This window comes from Ipomoea nil, unplaced genomic scaffold, assembly GCF_001879475.1.
Source record: "Ipomoea nil cultivar Tokyo-kokei standard unplaced genomic scaffold, Asagao_1.1 scaffold0761, whole genome shotgun sequence".
NCBI lineage: Eukaryota > Viridiplantae > Streptophyta > Magnoliopsida > Solanales > Convolvulaceae > Ipomoea > Ipomoea nil.
Window position 1 is genome coordinate 62,003 of NW_017617189.1, and position 23,200 is coordinate 85,202.

The 23,200-nt window shown below is 35.8% G+C and overlaps 1 protein-coding gene across 1 annotated transcript; it reads right to left on the reverse strand.

Annotated features, from left to right (window-relative positions):
* Positions 1–15,115: 15,115 nt before the first annotated feature.
* Positions 15,116–22,034, reverse strand: LOC109176900 (pentatricopeptide repeat-containing protein At5g04810, chloroplastic-like). Its single transcript, XM_019326297.1, has 11 exons — positions 21,182–22,034; positions 20,564–20,691; positions 20,159–20,299; positions 19,606–19,692; positions 19,210–19,363; positions 18,264–18,323; positions 17,663–18,091; positions 16,816–17,111; positions 16,512–16,641; positions 15,423–15,897; positions 15,116–15,362 (listed from the first exon to the last, which is right to left on the reverse strand). Exons 1-10 carry the CDS (start codon positions 21,968–21,970, stop codon positions 15,439–15,441), a joined length of 2,673 nt encoding a protein of 890 aa, XP_019181842.1. The 5' UTR covers positions 21,971–22,034; the 3' UTR covers positions 15,116–15,362; positions 15,423–15,438.
* Between the last annotated feature and the right edge of the window lie 1,166 nt (positions 22,035–23,200).

Below are 23,200 nucleotides of genomic sequence, written 5' to 3' on the forward strand. Positions count from 1 at the left end.
ATATGGATTTACTAATTATATTCCTTATAGGACTAAGGGTTTGGTTTAGGGATAAGGGTCCATGGCTTATGGTGGACCCTTCCTAATTAATTAAGGGAATTTAATCCTCTTTTTAAGGGTAAGTGATTAAATAATTAGTTTGGGTTAGAGGCCGTAACACGGGGTGTTACACTTCGGGCTCAATTCAACCAACAATTCCACCCCTATCCTCCAAACGAGTGAAGTCGTGCAATCCTATCCCCAAGGAAGAAGAAGAAGAAAATGGTTCCAATTCAATGACATTGACACTATAAAGCTTGGACAATTTGCTACATTCATTTCTTTACTTGCTTGATTACACTTGATACTTTATTTCTATTTTGCTTGCATTTACATTTGAATACTTTTATTTCTAGTACTTTACTTTTAATGCTACTTTTATTGCTTTTTGCTTCATGTTTGATTGTGATGGATATATTAGGAACGGGCTCGGGGCTAACCGACCGAGAAGGCGTGGTGCAAGGGGCCAAGGTCGACCGCGGCCCGGCCAAGGTCGACCTTGGCAGGGGGTCTACTTCGACCCGTCGGCCACGGCTGGGGCCTACCTCGACCCAGGGGCAGAAGGCTGCCCCGGGTCCCTGCGTGGACTCGGTCAAACCGTGATCCAACCGCCCCACGAGAATAGGGTGGGCGGTTGGGAGGTTAGCTAATATAAAAAGGGAGATCATTGTCTTGTTTAGGACATCTATTATCTGGTCTTATCATTACATGCACCTTGTAATTCTACTACAAACATTATCAAATATCAATACAAAAGTTGTCCCCGTGACACACATTTATCGCCTTTATTACCGCATTGTCCTAGTTCTATTATTATCGGGTTTAGTAATTCGGGCTACCCTAAATCCATCAGATTGCTTGCTTATAAGCTTTGCATGATTATCTTGATGCATGTAGTAGTTAAACATCTCTATATTCATAATTTTCATGAGGGACTATTCTAGGTTTTTATGTTCTTTTACATTGTTTACTCATCTAATTGAAAAATACAAAAAAAAAAAAAAATAATAATAATACAAAAGAAAAAAAAAAAGAGAATAAGTAGTAGTAAATAGCTTTCGTATCCCAATTGTGAGCCATGCTGGTGCTTATATTCTTATGTTACTAACAAAATTTTGTGAAGCTTTCTATTGGAAGGGGCAAAGACATATGATTCTCAATAAGGGATATGCACTACATTTGGTGATAATTTTCTATCCCTTGACTTTTGCACCCTTATGATTCATTTTTAAAGTGTGGAAAGAAATTTGCTTTGAATTGCACATGCTTGGATGACCACTTATTCATTCACAAAGGATTTAGATTTTCTTATGCACCCAAGTCCTGGTAAAAATCTTAAAGTGTGGAAAAGGGACATGCACTTTTGCTTGAGACCGTTTTTTTTTTTTTTTTTTTTTTTTTTTCGTTTTTTCCACTTAGACTTCAAAGTAACATCTAGGACGATGTTCATTTTAAAGTGTGGAAAGGAAAGCACGTTGTGCTTAAATGTCTTTTGTTGCTTAATTGATTCAATGGTGTTTGATTGGCAAGTGTGTTGGATATGAAGAGTGTGTTGTTGCTCATATCATGTGATTAATATGATAGTGATGTGCCCGTACAAAAAAGTTTTTATTCTTGGAATATCCTTTGGAAGTTACATTTTCTTACACCCAAGTGAGGAATTGCATAGAAAACCATTTAGGTTTACATTTGATGCATGCTTGTATGAATTCACCTCCGATCTTGCTTAGACCTTGGTAAACGATCACTCGAAGTGGGAGTGTATACTCTCCAACCTTGGAAAGATAAAAAAGAAAAAAAAAAAAAAAGAAGCAAGATCGAAAGTGAACTTAATCTTGGTAAGGTATGGGGCAAAAGGTGAGCCTTATTGGTGAGAATTGAGTGAAAATTCCCCTAATCCCAAAGAAAAAGGCAAGAGATGAAAGAAGTAGGGGAATGACGATGAGAAAAAGGCAAAGACCAAAAACAAATGGTCATCCCATGAGATAAGAAAAGAGGTGAGCCATCTCGCTAGGATTTTGGGGCAATTCCATTGCATTGTTTTCGAAAAAGCGTAGAGATCTACGTGAAGTCGGATGTCTCAATAGCGATGTCCTAGGAGATGATGAAGAGAGAGTGGAGGGAAGCCACCTTACCGAAAACCGGGCACCCATAGCACCGATCTTCGAAAAAGCATGGAGCTCCATGTGAAGTCGGGTCGCTCGGTAACGATTCTGTGAGGATGAGAAGAAAATAGAGCCCGTCTAAGCCAAAATGGCGGGGAGTGGTCCATACCGAACCATTCACTTACTTTTTGTAAAGGACCTTGGCGATATAAGGATGTGGTTGGTTGGATTGTGCATATCGTTCCCACTAGTGAGATCGGCTTTAGGCTTTTGCAAGATGAGAGGTGAATACCAATTTTGGATTGCATGCTTGATGATTGGTGTGAGAGTGTACCCTCTGTTTTAATTTTACTTTTTGATAGGAGTTTTTGCTTCCTTAGTATATTCCTTGAGTTGCAATAGTAGGGGTACATGACTAGCATATTTATTGCATGATATGAGGGACTTCACCCCCTCCGTTGGATTAGGCACTTATCTTGATTGACATTGGATGAATTAAATTATCATTAAGCTTTGCTTGAAGGTATCTTTGACACTTATATGATCATGGGTGATTAGAGCTTGCTTGAGGACAAACAAGAGTTAAAGTGTGGAAACTTGTGATAAGTGTCAAAGACCTAGTTTTAGGGTCTCAATAGGGTGTATTTTGAGCTAATTATGATCCTTTGTGCACCATTTCTAGGCCATTTAAGCTATGATTGTGCATTATGCTATAAAATACCACCACACTTTGTATTTTGTCCTTTTGTAGGAAGTTTTGGCTTAAAACGAGGTGAAGTGGCACATCCTGGAGCAAAGTGGGACAAGAAGACCAGCCGAGGCCAAACTGGGAGTAGGCAACACACGTTGTGACATGCGTTGTGGACAAATAGAAAGTTCCACGCACGGCACAACGCGCGCTGTGTGAATGTTTGAATCGCGAAATAAACCGGACAACGCACGTTGTCCGGTGCGTTGTGGAACGCGTTGCGGCCTCCTTAAGGAATTAATGAAGGGGAAGGCTATTTAAGACATTTTTAGATTCATTTTTAGGAGAGCTAGTTAGAATTTCAGATTGGGAGAGAGTGGTTTCAAAGGCTTTTTTACCTTCCGAAAGATCTTCACCTTCCGAGAGCCCTTACCTTCCGAGGGCACCAAACTTCCAAGAAGGAATTTCTTTACTCCTCGAGTTTTACTTATTAGAAGGATTTTATTTTTTTCGAAAAGAGTTATTCCTTATCACTTATTTGATCTTTTCCTTTTGGTTTTTTACCTCTCAGATCTTACAACATTGCAAAATTGTTGTCCGCACAATGGGGCATGAACCAACATTGTGATTGGTGGATAGTGCAACCACACATACTATCCTTACGGATAGGAGGTTTTTCCGTACCTTGAACAAATATAATCAAGTAGTAATATTACTACCATTTCTAACGATGAGGTACAAATAGTGCGTGGGCTCCAAAAGAGCATCCATCATCGTCCCTAACGGTATAGAGCTACTAATTGAAAATGCTTTGTTGTACCCTCAATCTAAACGAACCTTGCTGAGTGTCAAGGATATTCGATCAAATGGTTTCCATATCGAAACCAAAACTAAGAACAACGAGGAATTCTTAATCATGACTCAGTTGATCACTGGTGAAAAACGAGAGGTTGAGGAACTTGCCTCCTTATCTTCTGGGTTATATTATACCTATATACAACCCAGTAATTCATGTGTTGCACTAACCATGAAACTCAAAACTTCACATTCTTTTCAATTGTGGCATGACTGTCTGGGTCATCTTGGGCAGAATATGATGGGTCGGATTATATCTAATTCTGCTGGACATAACCTGTTAAGATCTCATATACTTTCGCCAAATATGTTTACATGTGTTGCTTGTGCAAAAGGTAAATATATTGTACACCCGTCACGTACTGAGGTCGGACATGAATCACCTATATTTCTGCCGAGATTGCAGGGCGACATTTGTGGACCAATTAGTCCACTTTCTAGACCATTTAGATATTTTATGATCCTCATTGATGCTTCCACCCGTTAGACTCATGTTAGTCCACTGTCCACGAGAAACAAAGCTTTCGCTAAATTTGTTGCGAAAATTATTGAGTTGAATGTCTAATTCCCAGATTATCCTATTAAATCAATAGGAATGGATAATGCTGGAGAATTCACGTCAACGGCTTTCAATGATTATTATATGACCTTGGGCATCAAAGTGAGGCATCCTGTACCTTATGTCCATACTCAGAATGGTCTGGCTGAATCTCTGATTAAGCGTATTAAATTAATCGCTAGACCATTATTATAGAAGTCCGATTTACCGGTTTCATGTTGCGGACATGCAGTATTACATGTTGTAGCTTTAATACAAATCCAACACACTGCATATCATGATTATTCCCCCTTGCAACTACTACGTGGTGTATACTTAACATTTCCCAATGTTTCATTACAAAGTCGTAAACATTCTTTTGCTCGTCGGTCAATTGTGTTAACAATGTTTCATGCTCTGTTTTCAACGATTCCTTGACATACGCTAAACTCTTCGGCTATCAACATGTTTTCACTCAAACCCATGCTAGTTTTATCTAGAATTGGCATTTATGGAAAGTCCTTCAGGCTCTTCCCCACAAAGATAGCAACTTCTCCAACTTCACCAGAGCAAACTGTTTTTATCTGAATCCAATAACATCAACTCTTAAAAGGAAAAAAAAAAAAAAAGAAGGAAACCTAAAAAACAAAAATCAGTTTATTTATAAATAATGAAAAGCAAATAACAAAGTCAAATAAATAGATTGGAGTCAACTAAATATCATTGATTCAATATTGAGTAGTGACGAAAAATAGGAATAGGAATTTTAATATTATTATATTTTTAATATTAAATAGATTGCCCAGTATAATATTTGTTGTTATAATTTATATAATGGTATATCGATTCAAATATTCTTAAAATTTAGTATTTTCACCCGTGAGTCGCACAAAATTGATTTGTTATAATATTTTAAAAGTATTTGAATCGATATACAATTATATAAATTATAACAACAAATATTATATTGTGCAATTTATGAAATGACTTGGATCGATTATGTTTTTTGATGTTATCCTTGCTGGAATTCAAGCAAATAATTGCCCAATTACCATGCGATGCACGGATAAAATTTTTTATTATATATTTAGATAATAAAATTAAACATGAAACTATAAACAATTCTAATATTTGAAAATTTACATTTATTTGATTATAAGAGTAATGCAAAAGTATCACTCAATTAATTGAATAATATATGACTCGTTTGTCTGTAATTATCTTAAAAAATCAATATGTAATGTGATTTATGTAATTATATTATTACTAAAATAAATAGGAGAAAAAAGGATAAATAATTTAATTATAATTATTATAAAAATAAATCCAACGATTGTTTAGCTTAATTACCATAATAATTATTAGTCAATTATACTTTTATACCTTTAAGTATATTCTTTTTACCATATTGCCTTTACTTTTTTTTTTTTCTTATCCTCTATATATGAATGAATTAATTGTAATTATTATATAAAAAAATCCAACGATCCATTTTTAATTGTAATTATATACTAATATTCTTGTAATTATTAACTTAATTAACCCAACAATTATTAATCAATTATATTAATATTTGTGTAATTAATCTTTTAATTACTATAATAATTATTAGGTAATTATACTAATATTGTGAAATTATTCTTTTATACATTATATATATATATATATATATATATATATATATATATATGTAGATTATCATAAAATTAATTAAAAAAAAAATCTAAAGACCCATGTTTAATTGTAATTATACTATTATTAAGATAATTATTAACTTAATTACCAATAATAATTATTAGTCAATTATACTAATATTTGTATAATTATACTTTTATACCATAAGTATATTTCTTTTCACCATATGACCTTTACTTTTCTTTCCTCCTCCTCTGTGCAACTCTTTCTTCTTAGTTTATTTCCTTTAGTATTCTTTAATTATTTTTAAATTTTATTTTTTGTATTTAATAGAATTTTTAGTATAGTTTCTAAATATTTAAGTTTTATAAACTAACACTAAACTTAATATTATGAAAAATTAGATTAAAAACAACTTTAGTCAAGTCTCGTTAAATGAACCAAGACACATAAAATGGAAAGGATGAAGTATTATATAGTGCACAAGTAAAAATACCATAATAATTATTAGGTATATATTTTATGATAATTTATTTTCCTTGATATCACCAAATTCTTTTGTCCATCAAATCATTGATCTTAAAATTGTTCTATTATGAACCACATTAAAGCTACGCCAAAGTTGAGAAAGTCAAGTGTCTAAATTAAAAGTCGAGGACCAATTTAAAAAATCGCAATAGTCAGAGGACCGTTGCTGGAATTAACTCTATAATTACTGTATTAGTATTATTTTAGTATACAATTATTACCTTTTTATTTTAATTTTTATTTAAATTTAAAACATTTAAAATTTGGCGGGGGCCCCGCCAAAGCCCATGGACTTAAGGCGGGGCGGCCTCCCTCAGGCCCGTATTTTGGCGGGCTTTTTAGCCCGCCCCCATCATATGACGGGCTTTGCAAGGCCCCGCACCACCGGCCCGTTTTGACAGCTCTAGCTGTGAACATTCATTTTCGCATTTTTTCTTTCAATTTATGCAAATACAGTGAGAATACTGAAGCGATAACAATCTCTGGTAACAATTGACGATATAAAGCTAACGCCAGTATGGTTCCTGAATGGAGTATTAATCTTTAGGAATGATTGATTTTCGGGATGAAAATACTACTCTAATGAACTAGGCAATTTTCCTTATTCGTTGCAGTTGTATTGTTCTTTGCAAGTATTTTTCTTACCCCTGGAGATAAAGGCTTGCCTGATAAAGAAAAATGTTAGAATATAAATTTTACCTGATTGGAAAGTCAAGCTCCAAATTGCTCTTCCTCGATCTTTTGTTTCAGTCTTAGTGATGAGTGTTGGGTTTTGGGCTATATTTATATGTGATTTAGGAGTGTTTGAGTACAACATGGAGTTGGGAGATTGAGTTTGATTTTAACTAGGTTTATCAGTGTTGTATGGAATTAGGTTTCTTCTATGTGATTGCCGGAAGATACAGGCCGGGGAATTAAGCATGCATGTTTTTAAGATTTGTTTATTTAAATCTTAATAATTCAGCCAGACTATTGAGTTTTAATGGGAGTTTGAAATTTAGTAAAGTTAACAGAGAATTAACGGAGAATTATTATACAACTAAAAATGGAGAATATAATTTTTAACGGGAAAAGGAATAATATAATATTGTTGAATAGAAATATGAATTTTAATATTGTTGTATTGTATTATGCATAGGAATTTTAGTGTAGAATTATAGTACGAATATGAAAGTAGGAAACAATATATTCTATTAGGAATTGTATTACACTATTTTATTTATAATATTAGAATAGAAATTTTAATGTAGAATTGTAGTACGAATAGGAAAGTAAGAAACAATACATTCTATTAGAAATTGTATTACACTATTTTACAATATTACACAAATCTTAATAATAAGACTGTTTTGGGCGGGAAGTTAAAATGGAGGATTTTGTTTTTATTATATAGCATAGAAGTATAGATAGTATAGATATAGATTAATATGAATATAAGGAAGGTTTTGCAAAAAAAAAAAAAAAAAAAGAATCGGTTATTAATAATTTAGATTAAATTACAAGGCGTTATTTTATTATTAATCAAATGAATATAAAGAAGATTTTTCCAAAAAAAAAAAATTTGAAAAAGAATCGGTTGTTAATAATCTATACTCTATACTATTATTAAAAACAAAATCATTCATTTTAAATTCCTGCCCAAACACTTAATAATTATAATTAGGTTAGCAGTAACAAAGGAAAAATGAAAAAAAATCCGTAATTCGAGAAGTCATAATATTCTAAAATTATTTGTACGCGTTATTTTACTATTAATGTAATGAATATAGCTCAAATTTAACCAAACACAAAAATCTAACATTCCCAACAATTTAAGGGTCCGTTTGGAAAGCAGGAAAATGACTTCTGGAAAATGTTTTCTAGAAAATGAGTCATTTTCCAGAAAACATTTTCCTTTCCAGTGTTTGGTTGCATTTTGGAAAACTGTTTTTGTGTGTTTGGTTCATTTTATGGAAAATGAGTAGAATTGTATAATTAAACATTTTAATTATTTTATTTAGAATATTACAACATGTATAATAATATATAATAATATAATATTAATTTTAAATATAATAAAAAATAGCTAAGTTTTTTAAAAAAAAAAAAAAAACTAATAATATATCAAAAATATTATGGTGGTGGTGGTGGTGGAGGTGTAGTGGTAGTGGTGTTATTCGTTATATAATAATAATAATAATAATAATAATAATAATAATAATAATAATAATAATAATAATAATAATATAATAATAATAATAATAATAATAATAATAATAATAATAATAATAATAATAATTGGTGGTGGTATGACGGTGGTGGCAGTGGTGGTGGCGGCGGCGGTGGTATGGTGGTGGCGACGGCGGTGGTTGTGGTGGTATGGTGGTGGTGGTGGCGGCGGCGGCGGTGTGATGGTGGTGGCGGTTGTTGCGGTGGTATGGTGGTGGTGGCGATGGTTGCAGTGGTATGGTGGTGATGGCGGCGGCGGTGGTATGGTGGTAGTGGTGGCGGGGACGGTGGTTGCGGTGGTACGGTGGTTGTGGCGGCGACGGTGGTTACGATGGTATGGTGGTGGTGGTGGCGGCGGCGGCGGTGTGATGGCGGTAGTGTGGTGGTGGTGGCGATGGTTGCAGTGGTATGGTGGTGATGGCGGCGTCGGTGGTATGGTGGTAGTGGTGGCGGCGACGGGGGTTGGTATGTTGGTGGTGGCGGCGACGGTGGTTGCGATGGTGGCGGCGGTGGTGTGGTGACGGTGATATGTTGGTGGTGGTGGCGGTGGTTGCGGTGGTATGGTGGTGATGGCGGCCGCGGCGGTATGGTGGTAGTGGTGGCGGCGACGGTGGTTGCGGTGGTATGGTGGTAGTGGCGGCGACGGTGGTTGCGGTGGTATGGTGGTGGTGGTGGCGACGGCGGCGGTGGTGTGAAGGTGGTGGTGTGCTGGCGGTGGTATGGTGGTGGTGGCGGCGGCGACGATGGTTGCGGTTGTATGGTGGTGGTGGTGGTGGCAGCGGTGGTGGTGGTGGTGGTGGTGGTATGGTGTTGGTGGTGGTAGTGGTTGCGGTGGTATGGTGCTGGTGGTGGTAGTGGTGGTGGTGTGATGGTGGCGGTGGTATAGTGGTGGTGGTGGCGGCAGTAGTGGTGGTGATGGACTGATGGTGGTGTGATGTTGGTGTAAAAGTTGGAAAATGACTTCCCCCCAAAAAAGGGGAAGTCATTTTCCTCCAAAACAAGCTTATTTTCCAAAGTCAACGGAAAATGATTTCCGTTGACTTGATTTTCCAGACACATCCAAACAATGGAAACTTGGAAAATGATTTCCAGAACTCATTTTCCAGGTTTCCAAACACACCCTAATATTCCCTAATGTAATATAATATTCCGTGAACCAAACCGCCTCATAGCTTTCACATTTTCTACTATACTAATAAGAGCCCAAGAGAGTTAGGTCTATAATGGGTAGAAAAAATGGCGGTCAAATTTTTAATTAAATGAATGACTCAGATTGATTAGATTTTAATTTTTCCTTTAGATTCCCTAATTTATCCTAAATGAATATGATTTTCCGTTAACTTTTCCGTTAAATATTATCTTTTCCGTTAATTTATGTTAGTTCACCGTTAACTTATTCATTGATTGCAATAAGAAAGGTCTTAGGTTCGAACCCCATCCCAATCAAAGTTGGCATAATTAGTACTCTATTTTACTCTTATTAAATTAAATAATAATTTAGTAGCTAAAACAAAAAAATAATACATATGAATTTCTTTATTTTAGAATTATGTATCTACAATGTCTTTATTCAAAAAAAAAAATATACATTATCAATAAATTAAATAAGAGAAATAATTTCATTAGTTATATTGTCTTTATTTTTCTCGAATATAAAAATTCCTTACATTCAAATTAATCAATTGATTATATTCGCTACATTATTGTCCCTACAATGTCTTTATTAAAAAAATATTCATTAGCAATAAATTAATTAAGAGAAATAATTTTATTAGTTATATTGTCTTTATATTTCTCTAATGTAAAAATTCTTGAGGGATTTGTTTTATTAATACCATGAAAACATTAAAAAAAAATATAATTAATAAAGTCAATCATATTAACTACTTGAGGGATTTGTTGATAAAGAGAGTATTCAAATCACAACAAATTGAAGTGAGAACTACCTTGCAATGTCTTTGTTTAACAATCAAGAGTTAGCAGTTAGCGCTCGGATTATATTAGCGGATTTGACCAGTAAATTATATCAACGGTTGGTAAAAAGATATTTGAAAAAATTAACTGTTTAGATTAACATGTAAAATGACCTAAGGGTATACATATATTTAATAATAATAATAATAATAATAATAATAATAATAATAATAATAATAATAATAATAATAACAACAACAACAAATAATAATAATAATAATAGTTTTAGAAAAATAAAAAAAATATAATTAAGCCAATCATATTAACTACTTGTCATATTTATTGACAAAAGAGTATTCAAATCACACAACAAATTGAAGTGGGAAACTACCTCGCAATGTCCTTGTTTGGCAATCAGCAGTTAGATCTTCAATATTACTATATATTTAATATTTTATGCCCTAATTTTTATTTGCTCTCCCTTATGTCCCGTATTTGGTTTCAACCATACCTATATAATTATTTTATTGACAATTATAATCAATCTTGACTATATTATCTTGCATTTGTAAACTTAGAATTACCTATTTAAATACGCAAATTCAACATTCAATTATTTATGCATAAACAATTCTCATATAATCTTGCCTCGATATACTTTAAAGTATTTATTTAAAAAAAAAGTATTAGACATTATCTTAAAAAAACTATATGTTTGACAAGATGGACGCCTACTTTGGACCGTAAAAGTGTTGTGTTTGGACTAGCCAATATCATGCATATCTTTACCCTATGTGTTATCCTGGCCTTTTGTCTTGGATGTCCAATTTTTATCATGCATATTTGAATTGTTTTCATTTTTGTCCCGGAATTATTACATCACTTTCATATTTAGTCAACAAGTATTATTTTTATTATTTGTTTATGCGTAGCTTTCATTTTTTGCTACATTTTTAGAAGAATACAATCAGAATGCGTCACATTTCTTATTTGAAATCATCCATCGTTACTCGAAAAGCACCAAAGTGTTCAAAATTAAACCATCATGGCTCTTTTGAATTAGGAATGTGATGAGTTCGGGTTGTTTTCTATCAGACATTTGGTCAGATCACTCATATGGACTAAACGTGATAGACAAAAAGGTCATATATCAAGTGTGACAAAAATAATACTTGATGACTAGATGTGAAACTGTAAAAGTAGCCTATCAGTCATGAGATTAAAAGTGAAAATAATATTCTTTTAAGCAAAAGCGTACATTTTGTTGTTGAGTCTCAAAATTAGATTGACTCGATTTACTTCCTCATAGGTTCAAGATATATAGTTTGACGAAGCTGGAAAACTTGGACTATCTTACAAAAGAATATTGTAAGAAGAAGATTTTGTATGGGAATCTTGAGATTAACATATATGTATGTATGTATGTGTAGATATAGTTAATTAGAGAGTTTCTTAGAAGGAGCAAAAATGTGTGTGCATGAACTGGTTTGTCTCCTCTCTACCACTCTCCATGATTTATATGACACAAGTCATGTACAGATAAGGCCACATGCAAATTGACCTTCCATGATTGCAACCACTTTAACTCAATAATCCATTTTTTCATATTAATAATGTTCCAATTATTGGTCAAAATATACTAATAATTAATTATTATTTTTTTTAAAAAAAAAAAAGAAAAGATCAAAGGCCATATATGTTAGACACCCACCATTCACAATGTTCCCTTTAAACATGAGGATCATATTTAGATAACATAATTAATTTAATAAAAACAGATTAAGGCTTTAAGCAGACATCTTTATAAATATGTTTATAAAGTCAATGTAATTAAGGCGTCTTCAAGGATGTTTAAGGTTTTTTTTTTTTTTTTTTTGTTATAATTAATGTATGTATATTATTATAATGTTGTTGGCTACTACCAGGGACAAAAAGCTCCAATGTCACTTTGCATGCTTTGAAGGTTCCTTAAACAATTGGAATTTTGAGCCAATATATATAGTTGGGAGCCTCCCTGCATAACCAATAAGCTATGGGTCAAAAGAATATTAATCAATTTACTTTAGGTTATTATTATTATTATATTAGTTTTTTTATGGTTGTACATCGAAGGCCGGCAATGACCAATAACACCCAGTACAATTAGTTAGTGTTCATGATTACACCCAAGGTTGCAAAACTCGGCCGCCTAGTCGCCTAGGCGGACAGGCGGCACCGAGCCTTAGAGTTTTGGCTTAAAGGCGGCCAAAACTCGGCCGGCCGCCTAGGCGGCCTGGGCGACCAAACTCGGCCGAGTCGGTCAACTCGGTCGAGTCGACCGATTTCGTCCGATTTTGATCTTTTTGACCGATTTTGTTTTATTTTGACCGATTTTGTTCGATGTCGTTTTTCATTAATTATTGATTTTAATATTATTATGACATTATGACTTATAAATTATCATTATTTCATTTATTTAGATGTGTTATTTGAGTGAACGTTGAAAACAACCTCATTAAAATTGTCGAACTACAAGTCTGTTACTATTTTTTTAAATTTTTTTGGTGCCCGCCTAGCGCCGCCTAGAATCCGCCTAGGCGCTAGGCGCCGGCCGCCCGACTAGCGCCTAGCGCCTACTGCAACCATGATTACACCTAACACAATTGGCACTGGTGTTGATCAACATGATAAAATTTTTCATATGTAGTTCGCAGTACAAATATTTATGGTATACATGATTATAGAGTTAATTCCAACAAAGGTCCTCTAACTGTAGACCTGTAGTGATTTTTCAGATTTGGTATTTGTCTTTTAATTTAGACAAATGTGACATTTGACTATCAAAATCTTTCCACTATTATTCCTTCTCTCACCTGATCGTTATTTGAACTTCAAAGTCAGGGGTAAATTTGTCATTTTATTTGTTGAGTGTCTTCTTCCTCCTCAACAGTCCCCCACATTTCATCTTCAGCTCCCAAATAATAATTTTATCTTGCCTTCCTGAAAGATTTTTTTAAAAAAAAAAAGAAAAAAAAGAAGCTTCAGCGTTCAATCTCCATGGTAAAGCTTGAACTTTCCTTCATAGAATTTATTTGTTAATGGCAATTTCAAGATTCTGGGTTTCGGTTTGTTTATGTGATCAAAGGATTTCAACATGTGTGTGAAGTGCAATTCAAGAAATCTGGGTTGGGATCATTTCACTATGGCTCTTTATTTATTTATTTATTTATTATTATTATTTTTTTAATGTTGAAAGTTGTTGGTATTTGAAATTCATGCCTGACGTAGAAATTAAATGCAATGGTGCAAAGATTTTGAAATATTTAGCATTAAAGATTTAAGTTTCCAAAGCTTGCATATAACTACTACGCTACAATGAAATATTTAGCATGGAAGAAGACACTAAACAAATGAAAGGACTAACTTTATCCCTGACTTTGACGTTCAAATAATGATCAAGTGATGGAAGGATCAATAGTGAAAAGATTTTAATAGCCAAGTGTCATATTTGTCCCAATTAAAAAACAAGGACCAAATTTAAAAAATCATTATAGTCAAAAGATCTTTGCTGGAATTAACTCCGGGTTTATACTTGTTAGGGAAAATACAAAGCAAGTCTGTTACCCAGATAGACAGAAGGGCTAGTAGCTCGACCAGAACACGACAAAGAAGAATGCCGATGAGGTGACGTCATGTATTGATACAAGGAGCGGATTTTGTGTTGAGACTCCCTAACGTAGATTGTAACTAACTCTGAGCCGGTTAGGGCACGTATAAGCTGACCATGAGTTATAATAATGTACTTTATGAGTTATAATAATATACTTTATGTGTTAGAATAATGTACATTATGTGTTAAAATAATATATTTTATGTGTTAGAATAATGTACATGTGTTAGAATAATGAAACTTTTGGGGTAAGATAATTTATTTTATGAGTTTGAATAATGTACTTTATGAGTTAAAATAATATATATTATGAATTATAAAAATGCATGTTGTAGTGAGTCGTGTGAAAAAAATGCGAGAAACAATGTCACCGTGATTCACACAGCTGTGTAAACCACAGTCCAACCAATAAATATTGGCAAATTATGCGGTGCATCTGTGTGCACCATGCATGGTGCATACGGATGCAAAAACGACATCGTTTTATTAAAAACGCGCGTCCCATTTAAAAAAAAAAATCAAAGGGAGAAACAATTCTCTCCGGGGAGCTGCCAGTTCGATTCCCAGCAATAGCATTATGTTGTGCATAATTTAAACTATATATCCATAATCAATGAACTAAAAATTCAGAATCAATGAACGAACTAAAAATCCAGAATCAATGAACTAAAAATCCAGAATGAATGAACAACATAATGCTGTTGAGGGGAATCGAAACTGAATTTTTTTTAAGGGACGTGCATTTTTAATCAAAACGACGTCGTTTTTACATGGTGCACACGGATGCACAGCATAACGATCCTTAAATATTGGCTCCAAGCAACCCTAAAGGCTTTCTTTAATCACTAGTATTTCATTAGAAATAAACGAACACATTCATTTTCCAATCGAATTCATAATTATATGTTAAGATCATGAGTTGAATTTACACTAACAATACTAAATACAAATCAACATTGTAGAATTTTCCATATATACGTATGCCGTGTATTGGCAATATTATCCCCAACAAATATGTTTAGTGTTTCTTGTAAGCAATAAGAAAATTTAAACTTACATGGAGCTTAGGCCTAACTAACTCTAATCTAGATACGGTCAAAAATTTGAGCTGCATCACATCTAAGATTGGGTTAAAGTCACTCAACTATAAGCTATAATGCACATGGATAAAACCACACTAAAAGACTGAATCCAATCAATTAGCTAGTTCAACTCATGACCTTATAAACTCATATGTTCTCTCTTATATTTTCAATGTGAGACTCTAAACAATAATCAATTAATCATAACCATTATAATAGTGTAAATCTTCACCTTCATCGTTGATATAAGAAGCTGTGTTAGGAAGCTTATCTGGATTCCAATCACGCGGAAAAGTCTTCCGCAGCGCCGCTGTGATGTCCCCGCCAGTCCTCTCGATCTTGCGCGAGCACCTGTACCAGTGGACAGCGGTGCCCATGTCAACCGTCAACCCGGCCTCCACCATCTCTCCACAAAGGCATTTGATCGCTGTTAAAATGTAACTGTCGTTGAATGTGGCTCTTGACAGCAGCGAGGTCATTAAGCAATGGTATACAGCTTTGTCTGGCTTTAGCCTGGCTTGTTTCATTTCCCCGAAGCATTTCAAAGCTTCCCCCGGGAGAGATGCCCGTGCCCAACCATTTATGAGCGTGGTGTAGGATTTTACGTTGGGTTGCACTCCGACCAACTTCATCTCTTCAATTGTTTTCGTTGCTCTCTGACAATAAATATACTCAATATGCATTCATTCAGACTAATCCAGCACTCGAGAAATAGTACCTTCTAACGTAACCAATGAAGTGTGTATAACTTTAGAATGCATGACTTAATTCAATGCAAGAGCAAACAACTTCACGTAAATGCCTCTTTTCAACATCACTTAATGACTGATTATAATCTAAGATTGGACCAAGGTCACTCAACTGAACTATAAATGCACATGAGCTAAACCACACTAAAAGACTGAATCCAACACTCCCCCTCGAGTGGAACCAGGTTATTTTGAATCTAACCAGTTGACCACCGGATGAACACAAAGTGGACCGTATAGGCTCTAATACTATGTTATAATCTAAGATTGAGCCAAAGTCACTCAACTGTGTTATAATGCACATGGGCCCAACCACACTAAAAGACTGAATCAATCAATTAGCTAATTTTCAATGTGGGACTGTTAACACCTAAGAAAGAAAAGCAAATACGCTATAGGAATATTCATCAGGATCAGGATAGTGTCAAAGCAATAACATTCACACACCCGTTTTAGAGAACCAAATTGTTAGCAATATACATGAAATGGTAACCTGCTGGTAAATAATAATCATATATTACCTGCATATCTCCAGCTTTACAACAAGCGCTTATTAAAGATGTGTATGTATGGACATCGGGCTGAATCCCGTCATGCCTTATTTGTTGCATCAGGTCAGTAGCCTCCATCACATCACCTCTTCGAGCCCACCTTCACGGACAACAAAATAGATAGAACCAAGGATTCAAATCAACATAGTAGAAAGAATGCCCAAGAAGCAAAGAAAGAGCACATGCCCGTTTTTCTTTGGGTGCTACGATTGTTAATTAGGTTTTTGACTAATTATTATTAATGCCAGCATAGCAGGTATAAAACAACCCTTACCCATCCATTAATATGTTATATATGAAGGCATTCCTAGGAACGTTTTGAATGCTCATTTCTCTTGTCACTGCCAACGCGCTGTGCATCCTTCCCGATTTACAGCATGCCTTGAGTAGTGCCCCATAAGTATACACATCGAGCTCCAGCCCCTCGTTTTTAAGTTTCGAGAAATACTCGAATGTTTTTTCAGTATCGCCAACCGATGCATAACCATGCATGATTGTAGTATATGTATGCTTGTTAGGTCTAACACCGGCCAGTAACATCTCATCCAAAATTTCCACAGCCTTCTCCATCTGTATAGAGTTGGATGCACGACTATATTTAGTGTAGCACAATGTTCATGTAGTATATCTAGAATAAACAATTGTATCAAAGACTTTCCACCGTGAAGGCGTGAAATGTCAATGTCATGTGGAAGTATAAAATCGGTTTGTCACAAGGATGCCCAGAGATGTTAATCCAGAGAATACTTATTTTTTTTTGAAACACATGATTCTTTACAAGGTAGTATCTGTTCTATACTTTCTCAATCTTTTTCAGCCCAAGAACCAATGCCCCCACCACCGGGGTTCGATCTTTTGACCACCCATTTGGAATGGTAACAGAGGTGCCCTCACACTACATAGTAGTTGGCAATCGAGTAATTTGATTGCATAGACATACATAATGATAGGGAGCTCGTTTAGGAATATAAGTATATATGTAGAAAACAATAGGCAAATACTTAGCCAGCATGGATGCCTTATTTGATATTGTCTTGTGGATTTGAAAAGATAGAAACCATGCATTGCTTTTGATGCTCTACCCAAGTGCAAAAATTCCAAAGAAAGATAGTTTACGTTACCTGAAGCTTTTCAACGAGGCCAAGAATTATAGCATTATACGTGTGGACAGTTGGTATGCATCCGCTCCACCTCATCATGTCAAAAATATCAAGGGCTTTGCGTATTTCTCCAACTTTTGAAAAAGCGTGAATGATAGGCATAAATGTTTGTGAACTAGGCCTAAACTTCTGCGATTTCATTTCGTCAACTACACGAATGGCACGATCCATATTGCCCATGCCACAGAAGGCTTCGATGATATTATTATAAAGCACGAGGTCAGGCTTCAAACCATCCTTTATCACATCTTCAAAGATAGCAACCGCATTTGCCCAGTCCCGCGAATTAATAAACCCATTGATCAACATGGAATAGGTTTTCATGTTATGCTTTATGCCTTCGAATTTCATCATTTCACAGACTTCCAAAGCTTTAGAAATCTTTCCTGACTACAATCAGATACTCAAAATATTGAAACATTGTGCTCATTAATACAAAAACGTGATGTTAGAAAAGCTACTAAGCTACTTGGGAATTTTAGGAAGCAGTACGGTGAAAAGGAAGCAAGTAAAACAACCAAAGCCAGTTTTACAAGTAGAGATTAAGTCGAGGAAAATGCACCTTAGTATAGATATTAATGAGACATCCATAACTGATTACTGACGGTGTAAAGCCACACTCCTGCAACACCAATTAAAGTCAAAATCTGGCCAGAGGGAAGAATTTTAATTTCCAAGTAGAAATCGCATTGCTTTACTCATATAGCTTCACTAAAACAACATGTGGATTTGTTAGACACGATCATGCAACCATCATATGATGTTGACAAAAGTGAGGTCACGCATGCCAAATGCAAGTAATATCCAAAGGATTTTTTTGGTTATACCATGAGGCACTGTTGCAAAAATCGGCCTAGGCGGTCCTAGACCGTGGCGATTTCCCCTGGGCAGCCATCTAGACACCTAACTCGGCCGAGTTGTTGACGAACTCGACCAAGTTAACTCGTTCAATTCGGCAGAGTTAGCCGAGTTAACTCGGCCTTGCTAATTTTTTTTTTCATTATATATATATATATATATATATATATATATGTGTGTGTGTGTCTGTGTGTGTATAATATGACATACACCACGCATGCATTGTTTTTTTCTTGTTTTTAGTTTAGCCGCCTAGGCTGTCTAGGCGCTAGGTGCTACTCTACCGCCCGACTAACGCCTAGCGCCTACTTCATCCATGCCACGAGGTGTCCTAAGGAGGCCCTAACTGTAGGAGGCACATTTCAGCCTGTACCATACTCAGATTAATCCCCGTTCGCACCGGGCCGGCCCAATTAAGGGGCAAAGTGCTAGCCATATTGGTTTTTCCATACAAGAGGGGGTTTGAACTCCCGAACTCTCTTAGGGGTTGAGAGTGAACGGCCAATCACGCCAACTAAGATGGTTTATCCAAAGGATTTTTAGTGCCTCCATTACTTGATAAAATTTTCAAGTTTCACAAATTCAAAAACCTGAAATACAAATTTTCGCACCCACACCGAGTAGAGTAGTTTTAATAAGCGTATTCTTACCTTAAGCCTATCAAACATAAGAAGACATTTTTCTTCATTTCGAGTAATTGTATAGCCATCCATCATGGTGTGAAATATACTAATTGGAGCAGCAATACCCTCTTCTTCCATCTCCCTCAATAGCTCTTCGGCTCGATCCATATTACAAGTTTGGCTGCATTTAATAATAAATTCCAACAACATTAGCTCCTAAAAATACATTAGTCTTACCATATAAAAAATGAGGAAGCAGAAGAAAAAGAAAACCACATAGCTACTTGTGAATCAAACAACAATTACCAGGTCAGCAAAATGACACATTAATTAAATAATGCAACAAATTTTACTATTGGAAAATGCATAAATAAAATAAAATTGAATAAACGGAGTGGAGACACAAAATTGATGATAAAATACCAGTTTGCATAGATTATATTTCCATATATGCTCGCACTTAAGGTTGCATGCCTCTCTTTGGCCTCCAGAAACCAGTGCTCTGCAGCTCTTGCAGAAACAGGAAAAGGGGACATCAACAAAGTTTGAATTATAAAATCTAATAAATTAATCCAAACAATCAATGGATAAGAAAACTTGGTTATTGGAGGAAGCATGAAAGCACATGCGCTTCTTAAAGCATTGTTAGACATTATAAATGGTAGGAATATATTTAGCATGATATTAAGCGACATTATAAATGGTAGGAATATATTTAGCATGATATTAGGGATTAATGTGTATATTCTTAGGGATTAGGTTCCGATCCTTACCTTAGTATATAGTTTCTTGTATAAATATGTATATTCCTTAGTCTGAGATATATGAAAACATATGGAGTTCTCCATTTGACATGGTATCAAGAGCCACAATATCAGCTTAATGAAAATCATTTGGAAAATGTAAACTGTGCAAGCAGAAAAGATTGAATGCGATATAAACCGAGAACTATTAGAAAGGGATGCAAATTACTTACTCAACATTGCCAACCTTAGCAAATCCACCAACAATAATACTATAAGTTACCACACTAATTTCAATTCCTTCATCATTCATTTTCCTCACACAAGTAAGTGCTTCTTCCATGTCTCTACTCACTGTGTAAGCATAAGTCAGACTGCACAAAATACAAATCCTTTAGCGTCTAAACCAGCAAATAATATTTATGATTATCTACGTACCCTTAATTTCTTAGATATGAAATTTCAACAAATGCAAAATGCTTAAAATTATACAAGGACTTCAAAATAAAGCACCATGGCAAACAATGGCGAATACTCAACAGTATATCTCCAAACAAAATCAAGTACCAACATGGCAACATGTTTGGTAGTGACGAACAGCTGTAAACTGAAACCGCATTTTATAGGGGGAAACTAACTTGGTATATTCGTAAGATGTTGGTACTATTCCCCTAGAGCGCATCTTCTCAAACATTTCCCTGGCTCGATGCTTGTCTCCTCTCCTACCATAATAGTTCACCATCATCCCAAACTCCTTCCTGGATGGCTACAAAGATCATAATCATATATACAGTTGAAGTGATACAAAATAACACAACATGAGTTGCCTAAAATGAACATCCACTATATATAGTTCCTTAAATACAAATCAGTTAATTGACCTAGAAGTCATTTTTATCATTGCAAAAGCATATCAATAATAGCCATTAAACTCAAACTTATTGATTCTTCTTTATTCCTTCAATCAAGCATTTGTGCAGCAAATAATAGTATTCACATTCTCTTCTCCCAAAAGGTTGAATCCCCAACCCAAGGGCCCCCACACCCCGGTCCCACTTTGAGCATAATCCACCCCAGTATCTTCTCACAAATACGGCCTATTGAACTTCTGAGCTAAGCCCTAGCGGGCATAGTATTTCACATTCTCAAAACCATATTTGGCAGGCAGAATTCACTTCTAAGTTCCAACTTCCAACAACTAAACAACATACCCAGCAACCAAAACCCTAAGGTAACTCAATAAACATAACATATACCTTGTTGATTCTTTCAAATGCACGCACCACTGCATGCCAATTCTCTGGCTGCGATTCCAAAACCTTCCTGAAGTTCCTACTTGAGCTCCCTTCCATCCACCTCGTTCTGCCCTTTTTCTTATCTTTCATTATTCTCCTCCCATCATCCAACTTCACAGTTAACACCCTCCCGTGAAACTCAACTCCGTCAAACTGAACTGCCTTGATAGCCGACTTCTCGGGACTGGACCCTCCATATATCACAAACCCAAACCCCATATTTCTGTCAGTTTCATGGTGACCCCTAATCAAAATCACATCTTTAATAGGCCCAAATTGCCCGAATAACTCTGCAAGCTCATTTTTCTTGATCCACAATGGAAGATTCCCTACAAAGATCTTTCCTTTTTCCCTAAATTCAGCTCCTCCCGTATCCTTTTCATCCGAGTCTGAATTTTCCAAATTTCCCAAAGAACCATTCTCATATTCTCCTAAAGATGTATCTTGAGGAGCTGCCGGCGGGGACTGTTCGCTGGACAGGCAGAGCTTGGTATCGACATTTTGTGGTGGAGCGACGACAGCGGGAGGGGTTGGAGTGGAAGTAATGGAATTGTTGAGGAGGAGCTTGGAGTTTTCAGAAGAGGAGGTTTTCAGAGGCTTGTGTGCAGTAGCCCGGCTGAGGTCGCCGGAGGAGGAATTGAAAGACAGAATTGCAGAGGAGGTGGCGGTAGAGTGGTGCTTTCCGGTGAGGATAGAGGCGGAGAACGGCGGATGCTGTGAGCAGTGCGCGGTGGAGGATAGAGAGAACATTATCCGTTACACTACACTGATGACTGACTGACCGGAGTGACCCGGATGTAAACAAGAAAACGGATTCGGGCAAACCCGTTAGGAAATTTTTTTTTTTTTTTTTTTTCCCTTTCTTTTAAGGAATTCCCTCCAACTCAAAAAATCAAATGTTCAATACAAGAAGAAATAGTAAAAACACCAAATAGAAGAATTAGACTCACAACTCACATATCTAGCTAATGCATGAGCTAGCTAGTTTGCTAATTTGCACATAAATCGAAAGGACACTGATTCAAAGTGTCGTTTGAGAGTATGACATTCACCAATAACACACCCTGCATAAGAGAAATTCGGTAAATCATCATTAAACATCCTACACAAGGTCTGACAATCTGAATAAATCACAGTATTCTCACACCATCTCTTCATAATCCACAATAACGCTTCCTTGATTGCGAGCGAGCGCTTCTGCTATATAAGGATTCATGCAATGAACTGACCATTCTTGGCTGCCAAAAAATCACTCGTACTGGTCTGCGCAACCATACCAAAGAAATCAGTCCCCATCGCCTAGAAAACGGAAGCTCTGGCGAGGGAGGAACTTGTTAACCATTTTGCACAGTCACCACTCAGCCATTCACATACTAGACCTTCCGCCACGGGTTATGATTCCAAACCAATTCATTTCGGTTCTTCCATATGCTCCAACAAAAAGCAATGCACTTTAGCTTATTCTCCATATCATATTGAGATAGGATTCCCAAAAAGCCAGGCTAGCTTCCAAAATCAGTTTCCATGTTCGGCAACATGAGACCGAATTAATCGAATTACAGCGGCACCACCTGGCAACTCTCACAAAATAAATGCTTCATGTACTCTGGTTGCTGCCAGCAAAGAGTAAACTGTCGTCTGCAAAAAATAGATGAGAGATTCCCAGAGCTCCTCTAACAACCAACATATGGCGATACTTGGCCCAACCGGACAGCCCTGGCCTAACAAGAAGGTGAAATAGGCCATTTGTAATGATGATGAACAGGTATGGAGACAAAGCTTTGCCTTGACGTAACCCTCTTTTAGGAAGGGTGGTGTTAGTTAGGATCCCGTTCGCTGCAACCTTATAACGGACCATAGTAAAACAGAGCATAACGAGATCAATCCACCGTGTATCAAAACCAAGCTGGCTCATAAGCCCCCGCAAGTAGCTTAATTCCATTTTATCATATGCATTTGCTATATCTAGATTCAACGCAC